At 38.3% G+C, this 19,048-nt stretch overlaps 1 protein-coding gene across 2 annotated transcripts; it reads right to left on the bottom strand.

Annotated features, from left to right (window-relative positions):
• Positions 1-9,518: 9,518 nt before the first annotated feature.
• Positions 9,519-15,949, bottom strand: MGST1 (microsomal glutathione S-transferase 1). Of its 2 annotated transcripts, none has more exons than XM_042837960.1 (4): positions 15,845-15,949; positions 13,048-13,195; positions 11,737-11,831; positions 9,519-9,996 (listed from the first exon to the last, which is right to left on the bottom strand). In XM_042837960.1, exons 2-4 carry the CDS (start codon positions 13,171-13,173, stop codon positions 9,750-9,752), a joined length of 468 nt encoding a protein of 155 aa, XP_042693894.1. In that variant the 5' UTR covers positions 13,174-13,195; positions 15,845-15,949; the 3' UTR covers positions 9,519-9,749. The 2 variants fall into 2 exon arrangements, with proteins under 2 accessions (XP_042693894.1, XP_042693895.1); XM_042837961.1 differs by having other exon boundaries at positions 13,048-13,207; positions 15,845-15,929.
• Positions 15,950-19,048: the final 3,099 nt, after the last annotated feature.

The following is a 19,048-nucleotide window of genomic DNA, read 5'->3' as shown; positions in this document are numbered from 1 at the left end:
CTACATATCTGGGCTAGGTAAAATCAAATGGCTGTAAAACAAGGGTCCTCATTCAATAGGGCTTTTTTTTGTTCACTGAACTTATTTATTGTTCTACTGGAAAGAAAGAAAAAAAAAAAAAAAGAAAAAAAGGCAAAAATGAAAAAAAAAATCAAAACAGTTTCACTTTGTATGCATTCCTGGTCAACACTAAACATCCTTCTGGGTAGCATGTGAAAATATAGGAGAGTTTAAATGCTCTATTTGAAAGAAGAAAAATATATCTTTTAAGCAATCAAGTCTAACTGTGAGATCTAAAAATATCTGTTCCATATGTTCAAGTCAGAAGTAAAGTAATATTAAGTATGTACAAGAAAGTTCAGGTAGTAAGAGCAAATGATTAAAATAAAAGTCCCTTGGGTCAAAATGCAAAAGTAGTAGACATAGATAAAGCACCAGGGGAAGAAGATGAAATACAAACAGGATGTGCTGTGGTGTCCGAATGAGACACATTACTAAAAAAAGTGTTGCATCATTAAACACTCCATCAACTAGTTCTGCCAGAGCTGCAATGGACCCGTTGTTGCCCACACCAAGTTCACTGACAGCACAGAGACTTTGGAAAATATGATAACCTCACATCACTCTCCAATATGTTTGTTAGTCTCATGTCAATACTTCTAAACAGATGAGGGAGAAAGTTTATACCTCAGTTTAAAGAGAAGCAATAGTTATACTAACACCTGAGAAACTATTTCAATTGTGTGATGGATCTCTTATTATGTGACTGAGACTAGCACTGCTATCTCAATTTTGTCAGTCAGTCACTGATCTTCAGTTAATGTCAAATCTGTTGTCCACCAGTTCTGTTGCATTTATGAAAGGTACTTGGGTAGATCTCTAGGTGTCACCTAGAGTTCTGGATAGAAAACATCCTGAAGGTATTTAAGTATCCCATATCTGACCACCGTGCTCACAATAAAGTGCTGAATGCCATCAATCCACGCTGCAGTCCTTGATCCTAGGTGCCCCCAACGATGAACCCTCCCTGGCCTCCATGGCATTCTGCAGCACCCAACCCATTGTCTGACTGAACACAGACCTTTCTGAGCTACTCTAGACTTCAATTTTAAGCAGCTGCGTAGAAGTTAGAACTAAGTTAGAACTAAGTCAGAACTGTTCATATGGGGTGGCTCTAGATGACAGATAAGTTTAAATAAGGATAGCTGAATGTATAGAATATCTATTGTGTCTGTTGTAAAAATAATTGTAATGTTTTGCAGAATAACATCTTGATTCCTCTATTCAGAGAAATACTATGTATTGATTTTTTTGTTGTTGCTCAATTTGTTTCAGAAAGAGTTTTTAAAATGTTTATTCAGATCTTACAATTCTATTCAATTTTTTAAATGACTACTTTTTTTGGTTGCTAAAAAATCTCACTCAGTTTATCTATTCCATGCTGCCAAGCATGAAAATTTTCAGGGAAAAAAAAAAAAAACACAAAATATTAGTAACTGAAAGTTTAAAGAAAAAATAACTTCTATTCTTACTTTGTGAAATACACAAAGAAAATGTAGATTATTTACTTATTGTTCTTTGTACTTACTCGTATTTACTCATTTATTTCTATGCCAGTGAAGTAGCAAGTACTTTCTTTTAGCATGGTTTATACTTTTACACACAAACATACATGCACACATATGAAGGAAAAAAAATAATAAAAAAAAATTAAATGGCAAACAATGAATGAGAAAAATACACTTAAAAAAGGCTCCTCTTGATTGCAAACCCCCAGAAAATGGCAAAAGGACTTGAGGACATGAAACTCATATTAGCCTGTTTGTTTTTAATTGACTAGATTTCAAGTTGACAGTGTCCCCTTTTAGCAGTGTTCAGAACAAAACAGCGCCACATGGCCAGCAGGATCCATTTTAAAGTGGTGCTCTCTTATGTTCCCTGCTGAGGATTGCACCATATGAGCCATCAGTAACGCCAAGTCAAAGGCCAACCATCAATACAGCTCTTGCTGGGATCAAGAATAAGTAAACAATGGACCAGCCACTTCTAGAGGTAGTTATAGCAGAGTTAAACGTGAAGTAAGGTGGCAACTGACAGTTCTGGTTTGTTTTTTTTTTTTTCCTGAGATTTTACAATACAATATTTTATCTATTGCTTGCAGTAAATATTCTAGTACAGACTCATACATACTCTAAATACTCATAAATACTCTAATACAGACACAGTGCATATACTTCATTAAATGAAGGGAATATGATTGAGACTACTTGTCGAGGCAAAAAGCCTGTAAAAATCAGTGGGAATCTTTTCATTGAATCACTGGTCTCTGAATCAGTTCTGTAGTCAATCTGTTGTTACCCAGATATCATGGTGATGAGAATTTAGAAGTAACATACAGATGTGTGCTTACTCATTACATTCACTCATAAAAGTATATTTTTATTTAGCAGAGGTCAATGCATTTGGGCTAAGCTTCTCTTTCTAGATGCACACATGCCTAGAGTTAAAAACTCCTACAATAGAAGTTCACTGAAAACAGGCTATTACTTCAAAGACCCATCTGATTTAATAGGGTTTGCTGCTTTTCTTCATGCTTCTTACATTCCAGCTACAGGATGGTTTAAGCTTTCTGTCGGAAGGATTCACTTCTGTGTATGCAGGAGTGGTTTCCTCAAATCCCACTAACCTCATCTTGCAGGTTTCTCTATAACTCTTGCATACATAAGACTTAATTGAACAAATTAAGAAAATCATATAAACCGCCTTGCAAGGACATACTTTGTCTAATCCTAAAACTCACCTAACGATTGTCATCCATCTTTGTGTATGACTCATTCCAAATTGTCACATTACCATTCACAAGGATTTAAGAAGCTACAAAAGTAGGTGATGGACATCCGCTGCAGAGTATTATCTAACTTGCTCCATACTCCTGAGATCTGACTGTGCCTTTTGACAGCTTTCCAAGCATATTTCCCCATTTCTAGAATGAAATTGAACCTTTGCACTTTATTATTATTGTTCTCTTTCAGCAAAAAAAAAAAAAAAAAAAAAAAAAAGGTAATTGGGCATGAAAAGTTCAAATCCATTAAATAAAAACTCAATTTAAAATATTTTACATCCGCCAAGCAAGGTCCCATTCATTATGCTGACACTGTACTCCACCTCTGTGCCAAGTTGATCACTCAAAAATGCCCCCCACCACTTCCCTGGCATTTGGTGTGACAAGTAAATCTGCTGTGTAGACATTGCTTTAGAGTGCATCCCAGTTTTGTATAAATAAAAGCAACATTTTGTTAGAGCACCTTTCAATTCAAAGCTGAATTCTGTAATTATTGAGATGCTTTCAATAAAACTATTTGCATTGTGTGTGTCCTTTGGATATTGTGGCAGAACAGGTAACAGGGTTCTGTCAGCTCTATGTACATAGCTTCTGAGTTTTGTTTCTGCTCCTTTACTTATGGTATGTTTTTTTAACAGTCTCAGCCTTTCTCAGATTACCTTGCTGCTAAATTCTAAATACAAATCATAACATCTATTTACTTAAGGAAACCAATAGCAGGCAAATAAAAGTTAAATTGCACAGCTCCGGAGAAACCTCAATAGAAGAATTTAAACATTGCAGTCATTTGGCAGCATATTAATTGAAAAACTAAAACAAAACAAAACAGTGTAATGCTTCAGCCATAGTTTAAATATAGAGTTTTCACAAAGGTCACTTTCCCCATAAAGGCTTTTTAGTAAAAAGAGATAGTAGTTAGCCTTAATAGTTCTTTAAAGCTAGCAAAATATTTTTCCCCTACAACTCAACCTGCCAGAGTTGTAGAACACAGCTACTTTATTCTTTACAAGCCCAGATCAGAATCCTAATAAAAAAGCCAAAGAGGGACATCTAGTGGTAACATGCATGAAATTAAGCAATAGCAGGAGGAAAAAACCTACTGCCATGACTACGGATCTCAGAGAATAGTTTGTTTCTTATCAGCAATGAAGAAAGGATTAAGAGAACACTGAAATGAAATACTAATTATAAGCCCTGACCATTCTATTATTTTCTAACATACAAAAACTTAATAATGGCTATATACTTAACACTAAACTCCACCTTGGCAAGCTAGAAAGACGAAGCAAAACAGGAGAGCTAAGAATTGCTTATTTAAGTAAGTTTGATTTGTTTTAAGAAAACCAAATTACTCAAAATGAACTAATTATAAATGAAAAGGTCTTAAAGAAACATCTCTGTCACAGAATTCCAGACAGAAAGAAAGAAGCTGCACTCAGTCTTTCACGAGCAGAACAATCTCACGAAAAATTAAGACCAGGAAAACTAATTTCATTTACCTTGAAAGTCTATAGGTATATCAAACTGCACTAAAGGGCTGACCATTAACAGAAACTAAAACTAAATTCCAGTTTAACAGAATTTCCAAAGCTCACCAAATGAGCAAACAGTAAGATCCAGTTCTAAAAGTGAACATTTTATCACAATCATGATGAAGTGCTCATGGAACATTAGTGAAATAGCCATCTGTCAGCTAGCAAGGCAGGTCAGTAGTACTAAACTCTTCCCAAACAGACAAGATGAGATGAACAGCAAACTCCAAGCTGCTGGAAAGAAAATAGTAGAGCTAAGTAGCACTAGCTGCAGAGTCCCAGTTAACATTAGCATAAAAGATCACCCGAATTTGTAACAAACTAGATCTTTCTTACAAAAACAGCCTTTAAGCATACAGAAGAGACATTCACGCGAAGAGTACACACATTATAGAAGTAGGACATTCCCTTGAGATAACAGCTGGGATGAAAAAAAAGAAAAAAAGAACAGTTTATAGCTGGGCCTTCCACAGTGAAACAGATGTCTGAATTGAGAACAATGAACTTACTTAAAACCCATAATAAAACAATCTGCCAAATATCAGTATGCCTAAGGCATTAAAAGTACGCATATTTTGCTAGAAACTAAGGACACTGGTGGTGATGAGGTGCAACTTTCTACACCGGCCTCTTCTGTGTCATGCTGGACAGCTGCTCCTTGTCAAAAATACAGCTTCTGAGTTGGACCACAATTACTTTCTTGTGAAAGATGCATGGTAAGCAACTTTGTGTTGTATGGCTGAAGACATGCACATTAAAATACAACTGCAAACTAGTTACAGAAAGCTGAGGTGTCACTTTCTATCAAAAGATGAAGCAGATGAACTTCTAGCTTTATAACAATGATATAGAGGTCTACTAGGTACCTGAAGAGTAATAAGTTTAACCTACCTTGAGCGCTTCTGTGACAATTCCATTTATACTGGTCCCTACAGTTCCTCTCTAAATTGAGGGTTACAGATATGAAGCACAGAAATTCTTTCAAGGAACATGGAGCAACCTACAGAGCTGAACTCTTTTTGTTCATCTCCAAGAAAAATTCACCCTTGCTTTGAAGGACTTTCCCGATTTTCCATGAATGTGTGACAGTCAAAAGGGAAACAAGATAAATCATCAAGCACACATCATACGTGAATTTCCACGAGAAAAAAAAATAAGAAATTATCTTTGCCAATGCTGTAGGAGTGCCATTAATATAAGGACAGTATTATAAGCTATTATTTGTAATTAACTGTCAACTCCTATCTCCTAAATGTGGTCTGCATGCCACACAGGCTCCTTAAGAGGCAGCTGGTTGAACAGAACTAGCTACTGAGTTTACCTAGCCAATGGGTCATATCCATTCTGATTTATGGTATTAACAATCCTCTTTGCAGACATATACGATGACTAGATGTACAAGGAAAAACATCCTTAATCACGAATTTATTTTAACTTGAGACAATAAGCCTATAAAATAGAACTGAAGAAGCAGAATGCTGCCTACCTCTCTGAAAACACCTATCCTTTTTATCTTCAGTTAGTAGGCTACATTGAGTCTTCTACTTCATGCTGCACTGAGCTATCATAAAAATATCCCTCTCCTATCACTTTCTTTTTCTCCTCATTGTTTCTACAGGACTGCCACTACCGTCTAAATTTATTCTCCTCACTGGACAAGTAGTACCCATGAGGCAAACACTCCTCTTTTTTTTTCTTCTTCTTCTATTTTTTTTTTTTTTTAAAGACAGGCAGACTTCTTGGAACTCCCTCTTCTTATCCACTCTCGAAAGTCCACAAGAACAAGTAAGATGTAGAATAAAAGAAAGACGCTAACTGTCAGTGGTGATACGCACTGGGATCCACCAGCAAAGAACTAGAGATGAAAGCATTTCGTTACAGAGGTTATGTGGCCATTGCTAAAATAACATCTTTTAATGTACAAAAAAAAATGACTCTCAAATGCGTTTCCATGGCAAAGGAAGCAGCCACCTGGCACACAGGTCAAAATTTGGAAATACCATGTCAAGACGTGGAGGCTGACTACTTAATACAAGTCAGCTACCATTCCCCCATCCATATAGCATATACCTCAGTAGGCTTTGAAGAAAAGTGTGCCAGAGATGTCATTTTCCACTCTTTTATAAGCATGCACTTCAATAAGTTTCTCTCCAGGCCAGCAAGCGATGCCCTACCTCACAATGCTATTAGAATTTATGACATAGGATCATAGTTAGTTCATACATTGCAGGTATTTGTGCAGAATACAGTGTTCTTTTTTACCATAATATACTTTCTTAAGCCTGATTAAATAGTAATAATGTACAGAAAAGACTAATGTCATAATTCACATTTTTCATACCTACTTTTAAAATAGTAGTATTTTTGTGCATATGGAAAGAGGCTCTAAATTCTTCTTGCTTTATTTTTACTTTTCCAAGAGTGAACAGCAAAGAAGAGCAGGATGCTTTGTAGGAGGAAAGCACCTGTGTAAGATATTTCATGTTCTTCCTCACATCACAATAATTTTACAACTGCCTTGATTAAAATAAATAAATAAATCCTGGTTTTAAAGACTAAATTTTGTGTGTATCTGTATTTCAGAGAGAAGCAAGTCAAAGAAAGAAGTGGATCGATGCCTGTTTCCTAATGTTTCTGACTAAAGATCACACACCATTCTGGAAGACATGCTGTAATTAAAACTAACCTCGGACCAAGGGCAGTCATTCCATGGCATATTTTCCACTAGAGGTCAGGCTGAAGGAGGTAAAGATCTATTTTAGTTTCCAAAAATATCTGAGCAAGAGTTACTAAACAAGTTTGGGAAGTTCTAAAATCAGTATTTAATCAAAACCACTTTGTTTCACTTAAAGTAAATCACAGATATACATTTTTCTAAGTGTCTATCAGCTGGAGCTATTTAATCATGAGTATTTTAATGTTTGTCAATACAACTTTTCACAGAGCATTTGATGTGCTCTGTGATCTCAGATAAGAGGACAAGGTTTGTACAGTAATGGAGAAGAGAAAGGTTTTTCTTAAACTTCAGCTTTGGAATGAAAAATATGTTAAAAAAAAAACAGTTTGATTAATAACAGCCAATATTCTAATTATTTTTTAAAGGCTATTCTTTAAGTCTTTATCTTTTGCTTTTAGAAAGGATATACATTACAAGCAACGTTCATCAAAAATCTAGACTGAATTAGCTTCTGCAAATAACTAGGAAGAAACATTGCTAAGCACAGAGCAATGCAGATTTCTGATGACTATAATATTTTTCAAAACTCCAAAGTGATTTACAAGCCTAAGCTTTTATTTTCCTTTATTTTGATGATATGCAATTTCAAAAGCACCAGACCACCTTTGTGAAGCAAGCACCCTGAAGGCAGTGTAGTTCAGACAGAGACTTTATTCCAGAAATTCAAGGAAACATCCTATGTATCATTTATAGTTTGAAACATCTGTTTTGTTATTACAGGACATGAAGCCATGCTCAGATGGCAAGTCCTAGCTCAGAGCTCTTTGACAGTCACCCTCTCAGCAAGTGGTTACAGCACATCTATCTGCAGACACAACCAAAAGGCAAAGTAATTTCATCTAAAAAACACATAAGCATTCACTCACAGAGCTGAAATCTACACCAAGGAGTTGCTCACATGCTCATACTTCTAAAAATGAAGCAGTCCACGTTCAGCACAGTGAGTGTATGCTCAGTGCTTTGTTAACAGTGAGCAAACGGAAGCAAATGAAAGAAAGATAAACAGAAACCCTTAGAAATACCTAGAGTAATTCAATATTATTCTGTGTTTTTCTTGCATTTATTTCAAACTTATATTTTATTTTCCTTTGCTCCCACAAACACCATCTGTGAATCTGGGTGGGGTACACGCTCAATCTGTGAGATCTGCCTTAGCAGATTCGATGAATCTCTGACTGCCAGCAATGTGGAAATATGTTACGTAGGTTGTTCTGAAAGTAATGCCTCCTATTTATTTCCATGGGAACTACAACAGCTACAAACAGCACAACAACTATTTGTTAAAGGAAATTCTCAGCTACAACACCCTATTTTTCAACTTAATGACCACCTTTAGCTATGCATTTTTCATTGGGAATGAACAAGAACCTGAATGCTGTACTTCATACAAGTTTGCATCAGTGGAGTTGACCCACTGTTCCCATCACCACTACTGAAAAGCACCACCCATCACCTCACTGTCTGGTCTCTTGTCTTGACACTACCAGCTCTCCTTAAAATAAAAAGGGCTGACGGGAAATGTGACATTGTTAAAATCATACTACCCCAGATAGCTGGTATTAACATTCCATTCTTCTATTTAAAACTTATCAATAAACAGCACACTATATATAAAGTCTTTTCTAGTTATTTTCTTTCCCTGCAATTTTGTGCTATCGTTTAAGCCATACTTACATGAAGAAGTGAACAAGACCAGGAAGAGTCCTTTAAAAGAAATACTTCAAACTAACTCATCATAGAAAGATATAAGCAAAGAGCAAATTTCCTATCAGGGACATATTTATGACTGTATGACATACAAACTAATTATATATTCACTTCTGAAATACTTGATATTTGTAAGTGTCACTCATTTTACAACGAATTTATTCAAAAATGAAAAAAAGATCTTCTACAAAGGATTTGCTTCATGCAGTACAAAACCTAAGTATGGCCTAACTTCCAAAAAAATAATTACTTCAAAATTTCATCACTGTCACTAAACGGAGTGTAACCCAAATATCTTTTTTTTTTTTTTTCTTTAATCTATTCATCTGAGTGAAATGGAGCTATAACGGTTTGCATTTTTTAATCCCAAAGTGGATTACACAAAAACAACAATTCCATCAAAGATTTTTTACAACAAGCCTAGTATTACTGGCTACATCTTATTATTAAGGTAAGCATTCTTCAAAGAACTGTATGATTGGAAATCTCTTTCTGATACATAGTGACATTCTATTTGCCAGCTGCAGTTAGAAGTGTCAAAATGAAAACAAAAATTCAAACACATTTTTTTTCATCTTGTCTTTATTGATTTAGACTTCAGAGCTACAGCCAAAAATAGTGCATCTGTAGAAAATTACCACACATGCTATCAATACAACATCATCGTATGTTTAGAATCATAAGCACTTGACAAATAGCAAACAGAACATTCAATCTAATATTTTGGCAGCGCAGTCCATGAATAGGGAATACAGGAAAAGGGATTTATTATTTTTTTCTCCAAGAAGAAATATTTCTAAACAGGAATGAGAAACCTCTGCTGAAAAATGAATTCCAGTCACTCTGTAAAACTTGTGACAACTCATTCTAAACACTAACCACTGAAAACTTTGTGTGGAATGTCAAGTGATGTACAGAAGCTGTGATTGAGCTACAGGTACAATGCTTTACTCAGCACTTTGTATGCCATTGAGATGGTAACTGCATACCCAACTGCCCAAGACAAACCTCTGCTAGGCTGGGGAAGAGGGATCAAGTATGCGAAAGTGTGAAGGATCCTTGCCCCTGCGAAGATCCTAAAATGCAGCAAGGCTGTGGACAGATCAGGGCCACAAAGAGCATACATCAATCCAATGGCAAAAAATGGGACAATGTTTTCAAGGTCATTCAGGTGGCCTCTGGGAAAAGAAGCAAAATTGTTTCATAGTGTTACATTTTGTTGAATAAATCACTTCAAGAGCCTTTGCTTTTTAGCGTCTTCAAAGTGTTCTACTGTTAAGGCCCTAACACTGCTGCTGGCTTTCTCTACAGTTGGAACTTGATGCAGACACTGAAACAGTTTCAACGTGTTCACCTGACATTGCTCTGGTCTCTAGTATTGCACTCCACATTTTTACACTTCTGATCCTCTGTCTGTAAGGTCTCCATTTTTCTCTAGGATCTTAGTAACATTATGGACTCACATGAGGTATATGAGTGCAACTTGGTGTGCAAGAATGCATCAAAAGAAAGATTACGACAGCGGGAATTTTCTTGCAGCCTCCTACAACCAAACATCAATTAACCAGTTGATTGTGACCGCAACTACTGGACTTCATTGGCAACTGAAACACAGCAGCAAAAGCTTTTGAGTCTCCAGCAGAACTCCAGTCTGTGCAACTGAGACTTCAGTGAGTGTCACTTCCCTAACAAAATAATTTGAGTCAAAGGGGCACCTGGTCTTAAAATTAATATTGACTTAGACGCCTTCTTAAAATTTACAAATAGAAAAAGATTACTGACAACAAAAAGTGCCTATTTTCATTTAACAACTAGCAAATAAAATAACTAACAATTCCTCAAGCAATAGAGGGGGGATATAAGGAAAGCTCAGAACATCTTTACTGCATACTGAGATGAGATTCTTCTTTCTCAGACTTTAATCCAAAAGAGCCATACAGAAATATATTATCCTTCACAAAACTACACCTGCAAGGATGCAACATTCTGAAATCGGAGTTGATCCTTGTCTTCTAGATCTTCTTAAATGGTGATTTTAATGAGAACAGCTCGTTCACATTCAAACATTCAAGTTTTTGGTGTAAAAACTTGAATACAGAGAACAAACTAAAAGCTTCATTAAGGAATAACAATAAGTATTAATATAAAAGCTTCCCTTGTTAGCACAAGTATATCAAGCACTATATCTAAAGTTAAAATCTTGGTAACAGAATATTTTTGCCAATAGCTAAATAGAATTAAATACACTGTAAAATTTAGCTCACTGAACTACACTTTACACTCTGCCACAAATCTGGCAAAACAAAACACTTACACCACAGGTTGCACTCTGCCATACTATTATTAGCGTTCTTCCAGAGGGCTGGTCAACTTTCCTATACAGCTGATACACCAGTGAGTAATCTCAATTCAATCCAGCAAAAAGAACATAGGTTTCGACTCCCACACAGTACCATTTGTCAGATTATGCCCTCATTACAACTCTGGAGTTCCACAACTTTAAAATAATTTCACTCCTTTTCCCCCTGTTATTTCCCTTATACTTTAATAAAAGATGTAACTATTGCAACTCATGCTCAGATTATATAGAAAACTGATTTATACTGAATATATTCTGATTCATATTAAATCAATGTACAATCATGTTTTACATCTCCTCACTGCTTTTCCCTTGCACTCAGGATATCATTCAACAATGAGCTATTATAGCAAGATAATGAATTCTTACTTTTAGTATGATTGCTGACCATTTGAATGTGGAATAGTTTGTTCACCTTAACAAGTTAGTGTAAAAAATTACTACATATTGCAACAGAGAACACACATAGGCTTGCCAAAGAGAACACGATGAAATTAATTCCTTGTTTTAGTACTATTCTGCCACTTAAAATAATTTTTTAAATACTTCCATGCATTACCTGCGTACACGTTCAACATCTGCATCAGTCCGCAGGAATTTTTTAGCACTATCACCTTTACCAAACGATGCTGCATCTTCTGGGTTGGCAAATGCCTGTTTCAAATAAAAACACACAAGTGACATTAGATGCAAGGATGCTTCTACTAGTCAAGGCAACTTGATGGAAAGGTCACCCTTTCTACCAATGCCTCTATAACCCCACATAACTGACCTGCATTTAAATGCACAGAGGACAATACATCATTGAATGGATTACTGATTTCTTGAACCTAGCCCAAGTGTAGCTTGCATACTGACTAATAAATGTAATTCATGCATTTGGATGATGCCTTCTTAGAATATGTATGGATATGGCAGATGACTGAAGCAATGCCAGCGGGCTGAAGGAATATCGGAACCTGGAAGGTAGAACTACCATCTAAGTCTCCTTCTCACAATTCTTGACCAATTATCTGAAATCTGCATTCGATTTTGAACAAAATACAGTTCTGTGTGGTCTACTAGACTCAATATTAGGCTGTGCTGAAGACCTAGAGAGCTATCTGAAATCAGCAGTAGCTCAAACGCTGTTCTGATAGGACCTCAAAGGCACTGAGTAACATCCTGAACAACAGCATAATTCAGCTGTTTTCTCTTTCACCCAGCAAGAATAAAAAGCTGTATTTGAACACAAAAGGACTGCATTAGACTCTTTGACGTGCTGTCTTGCAGAAGCTGATCTGCTAAGAATAATCACATAGGGCAAATCCAAAGCTCTTTCAGCTCATGATCAAGTGTTTCCAACAATAGCCTGTAAGAGATACCTAGAAATGACCAAGAACAAGGCAAACTACCCAGTGCTTTTCATGCGCACTCTCTCCTAAACCAGATGCAGCTTCTGCATTACTTTTAAACTTCACTGTATTTTTCATATGATTATCTAGCTTAGTCATCAATCCATGTAAACTGTTAGCCCTCCTCTCTCTTTTTTTTTTTGTTTTCGGCCTACATGAAATAGGAAGGCTAAAACAATGAGGGAATGTAAAAAGCTTTAGAATTACTGGATGAAAGGGTCATAGTTGCATAAAAATGTAACCCATATGCCCTTTTGGACCCTATTGGATCGTTATTCATAACATGGTTTCATATCACACTTTATTTGCTTTACAAACTGGATATCCTGGACACCAGCATTATACACAAGACAGTGGAAAACACAGTTCTGAGAAGTTTTATTTAAAAAAGAATAGAGATGATTTAGAAGGGTAGAATAAGTCAAACGCAGCTGCTGGACACAGTCTCCTAACAGACAGTATTCCCAATTTCTTACCTTTCTTGTGATTCTGAAGTATGCAGTTACAAGGCTCATAAGCATCATTTTTACAAGCACAATAGTTGCATAGGTAGCATAAGCACGGAAGACTTCATTGTCAATTAGCTGGGTCGATTTAGCCATTTCTCCACTTCTCACTGATGACCTTTGAAAAATACTGAAGTTAGACTGACATTAGAGCAACCCAAAGTTCTGACAACAGGACTGACAGAACGGATTTGGTGGGGTGTTTTTTTTAGCATCACTACACTGCAATGACAACACAACTTTGGCTCCCTAAAGAAAGTCGTTTCAAACAAGTTTATTTTTCCTCAATTTATTTCCAGAAAGACATGATCTAATACCTTAAGATGGTAAACTATATTACCATTTTATTTTTCTCTTCTGCTACATTGCTTATTAAACTGTCAATTTTGATAACAAAACTATTTAGTACAATACAAAATTTAGTCGAACTAGAATACTTCTCAAATAACACAACCAGTTACAGACCATCATCTAAACTAATGAATTTCCCTAAGCAATTATCAGGATACAAAGAGCGTGATGACACAATATATATATTATAGTGCTTAAAGAAGAAAATTAGTATTGCCTTTTTTTTTTTTTTTTTTTTGCAAAATGACACAATTATAACTGCACTTCAGTTTTCAAACTAATAGCTGTCTTCCCACCCAGTAATAACTTATGATCAAACTGAGTTAAACATATATATTTTTCCTTTGAGATCCAGTTCTTAAAAGTTGTTTTTAGTATGATTCACAGGCAAAAATTAAGTTGCAACGACAAAGAACAGAACTATTTATGCATTTACCATGGGAGGTTTAAAGCTAATGGAAGTTCTTTTCAGTGAGGCTCTAACAAACCCACAACCCAATGGAGGTAGTATCTTTTATCAACAACATAAAGACAGTTCTGAGAACTGAATGTGTATAAAATAAAAAGCATGCCCACTTGCACATTTTATTTGTGATCTGCACAGAGTAAGTCTTCAGTCTCACCAACTCGTCACACATTCAGTGAGTTGGACTGCATAAAACAAGTATGTCTTAGCCCCCAGTTGTTTCATTCAATACCAAAATAAATGTACTTTTTTGTCACAAGTAACTTCTTTATTTCCTATTATATCTTAACAATAGTCATATATATATATATATATATATATATATATATATATATATATATATATATATAAATAATGTACAGATCTAACAATCTCTCATTTTCCTCCATCAAGGAGTCACTGTCAGCTACAACCAAACCAGGGAAAATGGACCAGCTAAGAGCTGTGTTAAGATTCTTGTTCAGAACACCTCCTTGGTGGGGAAGAGGACAGGACAGAGATAAGCAGCAGCTTGCTCTGTGAAACAAACCTAGCCTTTCCAGAATAGGTCTGGTTGCAACAGTGGAATTTTGCTCCCTCCTTTATCATTTCCAGAACAATGGCTAGATCACTGGGCCAAGAACTGGGACTCACGGTTATGGAACAAGGAGCACCATTCTTTCCACTCACACTGCAGTACAGCAGCTCTGAGGACATCCAGCAACTCAAAAAAGATATTACTCAGCAGTGAACAGAAACTGTCATTTCTAACTTTGTATCACAGCAAGGAGTATGTGTGATTTCATAGGGGAGAAGAAAAAAAAAAAAGAAAGAAGAAAAACAAAGAAAGTAAATCTATGGCTTCAGAGCATTTTTCCATAATTAATTTGAAAGCCACACTGAAAATATATTCAAGAACTATGAAAGTCATGAGAAGCTGTTCATGAGAGTATTATTCACACTCGAATTATACCACACTTGTTCATTTTTATGACTTGTAGGTTTAGCATCTTTTAATTTTCTTCAAGCCCAGGTCTTGCCTTCGCTATGAAAATGGAAGATGGAAAACTGAAGACAAAGAATTCATAGTTTTAACACCAGTAGAAAAGAAAAAAAAAAAAAAAAAAAACAACAAAAACACACTACATTCAACAACAGCATAAAACGTAAAGGGATAAGTCTACTAAAGCTGCCAGCAGCCTTATCTGGAAATACAGCACCTCACTGTAGTGTGAACAGAAGTTTGGGTCTGCTAAACACACAAGCCCAGATCCCATGCACAGGCTCTCCAAAGCGGAGAGGGAAGATATTTCAGTACATTCAAGTCCTCGCTAGGCATTCACACCACATGTTCTGACTGGCTGTGTGCTCCCCATGTGGTTGTTATTAGCCGAAGTTCAGCCGCCATGGCTTTTTGCTGTTCATTTGTTGTATCACCACTTTCCAAAGCGTCACGGCAAGTCCAGCTTCTTCACAACACATGCTCTGTTCTCCCCCACCGCACCCCTGAGCTCTGGCACTACACCCACCCCTTCCATAACCTGCAACCACTTATCCACAGAAGCGCCTTCAAAACCTCGTAAAGAAACGCTCAAAGCCACGCTGAAGTCACGAGGCCTCCTGCTCCCCTATCAAATCCGAGCTGTGAACTCAAAGCACGCTTAAGCTACTGTAGGGCAAAGCGAAACTGCGCCTTTTTGGACATTCGGAGAGTCAGAAAACACTCTGACACAGAGCAGAGCCGCGGATATCGCTGGCCCGGCCACCTCTCCCCACGGCGCGGCCTTGCAGCGAGCTCCAGACACCGGGCCTCCCTCTCGTCGCCCCCCCGCCAGCTCCCAGCGCTCCCCCCAGGCGGTGCCCGGGGAAACCCCGCCGCCTTTCGCGGAGCACAGCCTCGGGGAGGGCACAGAAACCTTCCGCTCCGCTCCAGCCCGCAACGGGAGCCGCCATCACGCAGCACCCACGCACCTCACCAAGTCCCTTCGGAGAACGCACACAACGCGACGCGCCCACCGAGCTCGGCCGGACACTACGTTTACGCCCAGCCCCAGGGCCCGGCCCCGCCTTGCCTCGCCTCCTCGGCACGGAGGCGGGTCTCGGGCGGGCGCGGCGGGAGGCTGGGGGTTGTGTGCTCGCGGAAGTGGTTAGGGGTCACTGTGGCTGTTGGGCTGAGAGAGGCCTGGCTGGCTTGCGGCTTCCCGGCAGAGCCGGCTGCTGGTTCGTCAGCGGCCCTTTGCCTGATTGACCCTTGCCAGCATTGCCTGAAAGACAACGGCAGGAAAAAGCAAATAAATAAACCACAAAAAGCACTTTGGTTTGTACCTTCACAGGCATAAGGACTTACAAAATCCTGGAGGGAAATCAAAGTTAGCAGCCCGAGCAGGCTTCATTAGAAATGGAATTGCTGAGGTTGGAAAAGGCCACCAAGATCATCTAGTCCAACCGTTAGCCCATCCCCACCATGCCCACGAACCACATCTCTAAGTATCACATCTACACATTTTCTTGAACACCTGTAGGGATAGTGACCTCACCACTTCCCTGGGCAGCCTGTTCCAATGCATCACCACTCTTTCTAAGAAGAAATTACTCCTAATATCAAACCTCCCCTGGTGCAATCTGAGGCCATCGCCTCTGGTCCTGTTACCAGGGAGAAAAGCCCAGCTGACACCTTGCCATAATGCCACAAGCTCCTTTCAGGGAGTTGTAGGGAGGGATAAGGTCACCCTTGAGCCTCCTCCAGGATGGACTATCCCAGTTCCTTCAGCTGCTCCCCATAAGACTTGTGCTCCAGACTTTGCAACTTCATTGTCCTTCTCTGGACACGCACCAGGATCACAAATTTCATGTCATGAGGGGCCCAAACAGCGCAGTACTTGAGGTGCGGCCTCACTAGTGCCGTGTATGATGCACCATGTTCAGTGATGACACAAGCTCCCAAATGGTCTCAAAGCTTACTTGAAAAACTACTAAAGTGCCTAAAATCTTAGTACTTTCAGTCCTTACTTTCAGATGGTGGATCTGAACTTTAACCAAAGGCAAAGTTCTTTTTGTTGTGAAACCACCAGTGCTGTTGCAGTTAACAAGCATCGTGCTGTTTTGCAATGCCGAACTGAAAATAAAGGAACTTCAGTGCTGGGCATCAGCTTCTCCTAACCAACTCAGTTAAGTGCGATGAAAGGAGGAAACCTGGTGTGCAAACCTCCCTCTGCTTCTGCAAAGAAAAAGGCACTATTCCCTTGACACTCCTTTTCATAACTGAAACAGTGTTTGTGACTAAGCTTATATAAACAAGGCTGAGAAAGATGTACACAGATGTACTCAGGTACACAATAAGGATTTCAAAAATAATCCTAAAGCTATGCATGAAGTAGAAAGGAATACAACTTTTAAAGCTGCATCGTTATTGAAAAACTGATATTGTATACACGTATCCAACATTATTTGAGGCTATTTCAATGCCTCATGTCACATTCAGCACCTTTGTTTTCAGACCTACTGTGTCTCTGGTTTTATTAACCATCAAACAGCAAAATTCAGTTGTGCAAGGACTTTAGCTCATAAACTGTTTTTAATTGACTATAAGAGTTGAGTTGAACAACCTTTGTTCCCAGCAGTGACACAGCAAATTGTATTTTACTTGAAGTCAACAAAGCAAGTCATGTGAGTGCAAATACTGTAGGTGAGAGAGTGAAAATTTTGCAGATTTTTTTTACACAGGGAATGAATTTCTAAAAATTCTGGAAATGTTTCAGCAGTTCATAACTGTTCATTCAAGGCAGAAATTTTATCTTAATAAATATTTGTATGCCAGCTAATATTATATATCCCAATTACATGATCTAATTAGTCATTATGATAAAAATATAATTATTTTCTATTACCTCATCTTTTTTTTTTTTTTTTTACTGTTTAATACTGTACTCCTTGTCTGAAGGAGGTAAACCTACTAAGTTAACAGATTTAAATTAAATCCACATTATTATACTTGTGCAGAAAAGTTGGTAATTGATTTATATGCATTTCGTAGAATCATAGAATCCTTAGAGTATGAAGGGACTTTTAAAGGCCATCCAGTCCAACTCCCCTGTAGTGAACAGGGACACCCAAAGCTAGATCAGGTTGCTCAGAGCCTGGTCCAGCCTGGCCTTGAATGTCTCCAGGGACAGGGCATCAAACACATCTCTGGGCAGACAACCCTTGCTGTAAAAGATTTTTTCCTTATATACAACCTAAACCTGCCTTCTTTTGGTTTGAAACCATTTATCCTTGCTCTGTCACCACAGACCCTGCTAAAGAGTCTGTCCCCTTCCTTCTTTACAGCCCCCCCTTTAGATACTGAAATGCCACTATCAGTTCTCCCCTGAGTTTTCTCTTCTCCAGGCTGAACAGCTCCTGCTCTCTCAGCTTCTTCTTGTAGGGGAGGTGTTCCATCACTGGAATCATTTTTGTGGCCCTCCTCTGGATGCACTCCAACAGGTCCGTGTCTCTCCTGGACTCCACATCTGGACACAGTACTACAAGTGCAGTCTCCCCAGTGCAGAGTAGAGGGGCAGGATCACCTCCCTCACCGTGCTGGCCATGCATCTTTTGATGCAGCCCGGGATACAGTTGGCTTTCTGGGCTGTCAGGGCACACTGCTGGCTCATTACTAGTTTGCCATAGACCAGTATCCCCAAGTCCTTTTCTTCAGGGCTGTGCTTAATCCTTTCATTCCCCAGCTTGTATTGGTAGTAAAGGTTGCTGTAACTGAGGTGCAAGACCTTTTGGCTTTGTTGAGCCTCATTAAGTTCTTCTGGGCCCACTGCTCAAGCCTGTTTAGGTCCTCCTGGATGGCATCTTGTTCCTCAGGTGTGTCCACTATATCACACAGCGTGGTGTCATCTGCAGACTTGCAGAGGGTGCATTCGATCCCACTGTTGATGTCACTGATTAAGTTATTAAGAGTATTGGTCCCAGTGTTGACCCAAGGGGGACACTGTTCATCAAGACCTGGACCTGGAAATGCCAGAATGCCAGGAGAAAGACCATAGATATAATTAGGATTTAAAGAGAATCAGAAACACAGACAGAAATTCTACAAAAAAATCACCCTTTCCTTTGGATTTCTTATTTCTGTTTTATGGATTCTGGAAATTTAAGCGAGGGAATGAAGAGGGGAGGGAACGAAGA

Source organism: Centrocercus urophasianus, unplaced genomic scaffold (genome assembly GCF_019232065.1).
Source record: "Centrocercus urophasianus isolate 14NV4802_14NV808 unplaced genomic scaffold, USGS_Curo_1.0 seq_73, whole genome shotgun sequence".
Taxonomy (NCBI): domain Eukaryota; kingdom Metazoa; phylum Chordata; class Aves; order Galliformes; family Phasianidae; genus Centrocercus; species Centrocercus urophasianus.
Note: the sequence above shows the minus strand (reverse complement) of the source record. Positions and strands in the feature narration are given on the sequence as shown.